The following is a 6,899-nucleotide window of genomic DNA, read 5'->3' on the forward strand; positions in this document are numbered from 1 at the left end:
TTACGTAAGTTCCGGTAACATGTAATATCGTAGTCAAAATGTTAATGCACAGGCTTTTGTTCCGGGTGAAGGATATTCCTTTTCATAGAATTCCGGGGATGGGAATATTTACTGTATAAATAAAGCTGTATTGTATTCCATTTAGTGTTGCTCCATCTAGTGGATGGTTATCGCAACTGCAGCCGCTATTGTAGATTCAATTCTATACGCCTTATAATGCAGTGCGCCCAGTGATACTTCTACTTACGAAATTAATTGGTTCTGGAAGAAATTTCTTAAGTAGAAACTTTGTAAGTAGAGACACATTTTCTATATAAATGCCCTAATCCGTTCCAAGCCCCCCAAAAATTCAGACACAATTGTTTCCAAAAGCATAAAAATGCATCAAAATATGTAACAAATACATGTTACAATTAGATTACAATAAATGAGAGTTGTGCATAATGTAAAAAACAAAGAAGAGAGTAAAGAATAAAAATGATGGTCATTTAACTTTTATTTGCGTCCTCGTCATTTTTTGCCCTCGTCAGTTCATGTCATCTCTCAGAAGTGGTTTTTCCCTGGCTATTTGTAAAGAACTGATCCAAGGACATTTGCTTTTGTCGGCTTTTAACAATCCTTTGAAAATGTCGAAGGCAAACATCAGCATAGTGAGCGATCACCGTACTGGTGAACGCTTTTTCTGGGTGATTGACATTTACGTAAAACAATCGGAACACTTCATGGCCTGAGGGGTGAATGACGAGGACGCTGCATAGACACATATCCATCTATCTACACACATAGACACATACGGTAGCGGTCCCTCTTAGCCAATGGGATGCCAGGATGATGCTCAGTAATAGCCAATGGCAGAGCAGCTATGAGTATGTTGCGTTCAGGAAACTCGGAGCTGCGACTAGCAGACCATACTGTATTTTTACCTTTTGTATCTTGAAATTTCTTTCGTAAGAAGTGGTAATATTTTTTTCTGTTGAGGCATTTTGTAACTTGTAAATTTCATATGAAGAGACGTTCGCAAGTAGAGGTACCACTGTATATGAAAACAGCTTTAAAATAGGCCATTCGTTGAAGTGCGCCTTATACTCTGAAGTGTGTTACAGTGCGGAAAAATACAGCACTCTATGAAGCAAAATACCATTAAGTGCAACTGCTTTTATAGTATTGGCCCTTGAGGAGAACTCATCTTTGGCAAGCTCACATTGCAGAAGTAATATTTGAAGAAAGACCGTTGCACAAAACAAGGAAAACAAGGAAATGGATGCTGCATTAATCACACACTTGAGTTTGAGTTTTATGTCCTCCCTGAGTGCCACCATGTCTCCATAACTTCTTATCTATCCCCATCCTCAGCATCCTCACTGTAGAAACATTATTGATTGTCTTCATTGACAAAGGGATCAGATCTGAGCTGACTCCTGAGTATACTGAGCTGTCCGGTGATATTAGGCTGCGTTAACAAATATGCTCCCAGCAACCAGGGCAGCCCCATTCCGCCAGAACGTAGCTTTTGAGCTGCCTTGTTGTCTCTACAGATTCGAATGAAGCTCCCCTGCCTGGCCCAGCTCCAGCTTTGACGTCAGTGCAGGGGTCCACATATCTACTGCCGCTCAATAAATGTTTGTTAATATGCCCGGTTAAGTACCGTCAGGTTTAGGTGCGCACACCAGGAAATGCAAGACTAACGATTTATTTGTAATCGACACTAATGTGATGAGAGTCAAAGTTAATGAGTTGATGACTCTATTGAAATTTTTCAGTACAGTAAAGCCATCTCCACTCTTTTTCTGTTTTGCTTTTTTGCTGCATGGACCAATTTGCCATGAAGACATATTCTGACAGACCTGCTTAGGAACATATAAAAACAAATGATTAAAAAAAATCAGCTTGACATTATGCTGAATGTAGTTGTTGTAATTACTGGGACCCCTGTGCATGTTTCTCTGAAATGAACTGGTCTTATGTTGTATAGCAGAGATAGGCCACTTAAGTGGTGGAGGGGGCTACTTGGCAGACCATTTCCAAAACTATTTTAAATCTGGACAACATATGTGCATACATTCAAAATACACATATGGTTGTTGTCCTGTGAAAAACACAAATGTCCATTTTTGTCATTTTTTTAAAAAATGTGTGCAGTAATGGGATGCCCGAAACACGAATACCCTATAATTTTCATATTCTGGATTTTTCCCCATTTGTCTGGGATGTTTTGTTCCCAAATCCACCCATCCATCCATCCATTTTCTAATCCGCTTATCCTCACGAGGGTCGCGGGTATGCTGGAGCCTATCCCAGCTGACTTCGGGGAGTAGGCGGGGTACATCCTGAACTGGTTGCCAGCCAATCCCAGGGCACACATAACAACCATTCACACTCACAATCACACTTAGGTACAATTTAGAGAGTGTTCCATCAACCTGCCATGCATGTTTTTGGAATGTGAGAGGAAAACCCACGCAGGCAGGGGGAGAACATACAAACTCTACACAGGAATGGAACGGACATGCTAGCCACTGGACCACTGTTCCATAAGTATACGGGAAGCAATATAGACCTAAAATTTAACCTTTGCAGTGCTGCCGGACCGACATCTGTGTTTCGAATTCTGTCTGAGCTCAGTTCCAGATGACTTACCCATGCATATATTGCTCGCCACAGTTGATGTTCCTAACATGAACCACTACTACAAGCACCTTTGGAAAGAGTCTCTTCTCCAGGAGAGATGCGGAGACAAAAAAAAAAAAAAGGACAAAAATTATTATTGAATTTTCACAAACATTTGAAGATTTGAGGATTTGTATTCAACGATTGTATCGTCCCTTGGACACAGCTGTCCCACACAAATGTATGTGTTCAAGGGATATTGTGGCAACTGATTTTTGTAACCCATGTTTCTGTTTTGTCCTGTCTCTGTCCGTCCATCTGTTTGTCCCTCTGTCTATCTGTCTGTCTTTTTCAACTTCCTCCTTTGGTCTAAACTATTTCATTTCGTTTGGGCTGGTTTTGTTTTGAACTTCACAAAATGCTTGTTCGTCAACAAAATGGCCTATCTTTGCTGGTTCTAATGTGTGCTGCCATCATGTATACATAAATGTATTTAACATCTGTTCACTTTCAAATTTGCATCGCAATCCCATCACACACATGGCTTACATCACTACTTTGTCATGAAAAACATGAATGCGCATTGTGGTCGACATCTTTATCTTTTTTTTTTTTCCATCCTTGGATTTGTGCATCTGATGGTCATGTAGCCACAGGTTATGAGAAATCCCGCAGCCTAAATAACATCTCTGGGATGACGGGCGCCCCGCTGCGTCTCACCCCTATCACCAACTCCACCTTTGAGCATTTCGAGCCACCCGGCCTCAGGCGATGCCACTCCCCCATCCCCTCCATCTTGTAGTACAGTATAGCTACCGAGGAAATATCACAACACACAAAACGACAGTACATTTCGAGTTAAGCGGCGGGGGAAAACAACAAAAGACACACATGGAAAGCTGTACCTTCAAAACACGTTAGCCATCACAACTACTCAGTTTTACAGCCTCAATATGAATACAGAACATTTTAAGAAATATTGAGGTCCTAAAATGACCCACACCCCTTTTGAATATACTGAAATAGGTAGGTAGATTGGCAGGTGTATTTTTTTTAAATACTCAAACATACCTGCGTAACTAACAAGGACAGAGACGAGGTTAGTTTAGCTTGATACTGCGTAATAGCTCAGCTAGCTTCCCTGTGCTACTTCCTCCCTCTGTCAGTTGCCCCTGCACTTGTCCCAATATCTCAATCGTTGGAGATTTAGTCTAACTCTTAAACAGTTCCTTGTATGGTATACACACGGCCGTCACGATTTGCATTCATTAGATACCGCACAATAGAGCAGTGGCATCGTGTAGAGGTAGCTAGCATATTGTACGGAGAACAGCTGTCTTCCAACATACAGATTGTACAGTATGTGGAGAAGCACTTTGGGTTCACTTGGAGTTTCTTCAGTGCAAATCCAAAATGAACAAAGTGCATTGTGTTCGCAGGCTTATCGTCAGTTTTGCACCCGAGCAAGAGTATCTCACAAATGAAACGTGGATATACCGCTGTACAGTGACTACTTTAACTTATACCCAACTTTCATTTTGTAGTACTGGCCCTGGAGCAGATAGGTTAAATTATTACCAAAAACAAAAAGAAGGATATACTAACTTTTGTGAGCTTTAGGAATGCCCTTAGACACAAAACAAATCCCATAGTACATGCACACAGATAAAAAGAAACACACTCGCACACAAAAATCTAGCATGTGTTTGTATCTAATAACAGAAACAATACTATGATATGTATCTACAAGTAGAAAAAAAGTTGTAGGTAAAAAGCATTTCACAAAATGAAGCTGTGGCACTTCTGCACCTTCTATGCGATATTAAATGAAAGCCATTCTGAGATGCACGCGACGCCGTTTTTGTTCTCGCTTAGTCCAAGCAAGACGGGGAAAGAGAGTCAGAATAATTGCATTGCGTACCCGCACTATAAAATAGAAAAAAAAAATCTCTGGATGAGCTTTCTCCTGCTTCCAATTTAGGCCTCACGCCGATGAGCACTAAACATGCGTCGCAGTAACGGTGCAGGAGAAATGGCGAAAAATATCCTAAGAAATGTTTCATTAATTGTGGATAAACCCTGAACGTGGGAACCCGCTGTGGTTGGTTTGGAAATATTGGGAAGAAATAATGTATTCTACTTTCATTTTTATCCTCCTCAGGAGTGTTTCCAGATTCATTTCGACACTCTTTAGACCTCTTAAAGGTGTTCCAATAAACCTAAAGGAAAAATGCAAATTATTTGTGGTCTTTATTTGTCCACCAAGGATACGTTTTACGTCCTAAAACGAACAGCTAGTTCTCGTCACACATATTTAAATGTGAAGCCAATCATCGTAGCCTCCCTGTTTTCCATTTGCTGTTATTAACCCTTTCATGCACCAATAATGATAACCTGTAACCCGATAACATGGTAAGCTGTCCACTCTAGTAACCGCTGTCCCTGAAAGGGTTAATGTGCCAATGCTGTTTTTTAAAATTTCATACGCAAAGCTTAATATGTCAATGCGGGATGATACACCTTCTCACAGTGGGATTGTAATGTTTGCTTGGATTGATGTCAAACACAAATCTACAAATGGTAATGCAGCTTCCTTTTTTTAGTGAGTCAAAGGCCAAACATTTTGGCAATCGCTGTCACTGAAAAAGATGGAATGCCCGGGGAGCAAAGTTGCTGCGTCACCCCCACGTTCTCCCCGCGCGCTCTCACTTGACATCTCAGTAGAGGACTGAGCTGCATTGTTGATGATTTTTGATTTCTTTGATATGTGAGCCAGCACATTTTGAGATGGAGCCTCTTGTGAGAATTATCGGAGCAAATGGAAGAATAGTAGGGAAAAACATGTTTTCAGGGGGGTTGGCTTCTCCATTAATAGTCTTTTAAAAAATGCGGTGAGTGGTGGGGGGTGGGGGGGTGTGAGGCGCTGCATGAACAAAACAATACAGGAGCAATTTTTCAACATTTGGCTCCACATGCCGTGACAAGCGTAGTAACTCTGCAGCTCAGCCTGGATACGAGAATTTCATCTCATTGCCCATCACCACCAACAGCGATACAACGTTGCGCTGACTCCAGTGTGATTTGGCTGGAAATGGCAAAATTTTGAGTTTACACCCTTTTTTTGGCTTCTCTTTCTTTCCCTGTTGTAACCATCATGAACTCCCACCCTCACCCCGTCCCCCCATCTCCCTCCTCTTCTGGCCATCCATCTCTTGTCTCGGCTGTGGCAATTCAGTAGGAGCCACCGTAAACGGCTACTGGAGCGACAGCCCTTGGTAGAGGAGCAAACGGACATAAGCGACAAGCCACACGGGAGGAACTTGGGGGGAAAAAAAAAAAGAGACAGCATTCAACGTCCAAATATGCAAAGGAGATAAAGGAGACTGTGCTGTGGGATCTGTGAAGTTGTGTTCTGACGCAACAAGTGTGCACATGGATGGGTGTGTGCGTGTGTGGGTGTGTGCGTGTGTGGGTGTGTGTTCACATGTGCACATGCATCTACCTCTGCACAGATGCGCAAATGTCAACTTTTATGAGAAGAGGAAGGAATACTGAGCAAAGTTTGTATTTATTCTTTGCCTAATGAAGCATCTTTTTGTCCTTGTCTTTTTATGTGACCCCCCCCAACTTTCTTCAAATTGGCAGGCCTGTTTCTCTGATCTGTCATAATAACGCAGTGAACTAGAAATGATTTATTTCATGTCGATTAATGTATATGGCCTCTGGTTAGACCATTATGTTGTTTTCAGCTTTCCTTTCATGATGAATTGACGAAGAACGTCCAGCCAACAATTTTACTCCCCATGTGAGGCTGACGAGTAGTTAAAGCTAATAAATCCAAACACATTTGTCAGAAATATCTCGTTACAATAACTTATGTGACAAAACTGATCCTCGTAAAAAGTTTTTGTTTTTTTTTCTGTTATATTGTTTTAAACTTTTACGCCTGGTGTTGTTTAGAAGCTTGCCTGACAGGAAAATGTTACATTTTTTAACAGGAAAATGAGTGATATTTGATCAAATGTGCTTATTTTCATTCTGGGCAAGATGGAGTGGAGGGGGAGAGGAGATCAATATTGGTCTTAAGTGCTTAAAGTCGAGCCAGACATTAGAAGAGCTTTCTTGCCCATGATTGATTTGCTCCTGATTGTGCACCAATAAGACAAATGTAGAGAGCAAAGTGTTTCTGAACTTTTTAGTGTCAGCCTTGCATTTTCTGTCAGCATAACTTACTGTACAAAATAGGTCCCCAGCTCTCGTTGTTGCATAGCAGCTTCAGATTGATTCCTCAT

The 6,899-nt window shown here is 41.3% G+C and overlaps 1 protein-coding gene across 2 annotated transcripts in view; it reads left to right on the forward strand.

The window, feature by feature from the left end:
* LOC109508608 (potassium voltage-gated channel subfamily C member 1-like) overlaps positions 1-5,990 on the forward strand; it is a 58,849-nt gene extending 52,859 nt beyond the window's left edge. Inside the window, exon 5 of one of the 2 annotated variants that reach the window (XM_019858645.1) lies at positions 5,843-5,990. In XM_019858645.1, coding sequence (XP_019714204.1) covers positions 5,843-5,886 — 44 coding nt within the window. In that variant the 3' untranslated portion in view covers positions 5,887-5,990. Of the gene's footprint in view, positions 1-3,257; positions 4,188-5,842 lie in introns of those variants that run through there. The other variant, XM_019858644.1, reaches the window with a different exon arrangement.
* Positions 5,991-6,899: the final 909 nt, after the last annotated feature.

Source organism: Hippocampus comes, unplaced genomic scaffold (genome assembly GCF_001891065.2).
Source record: "Hippocampus comes isolate QL1 unplaced genomic scaffold, H_comes_QL1_v1.1 scaffold187, whole genome shotgun sequence".
NCBI lineage: Eukaryota > Metazoa > Chordata > Actinopteri > Syngnathiformes > Syngnathidae > Hippocampus > Hippocampus comes.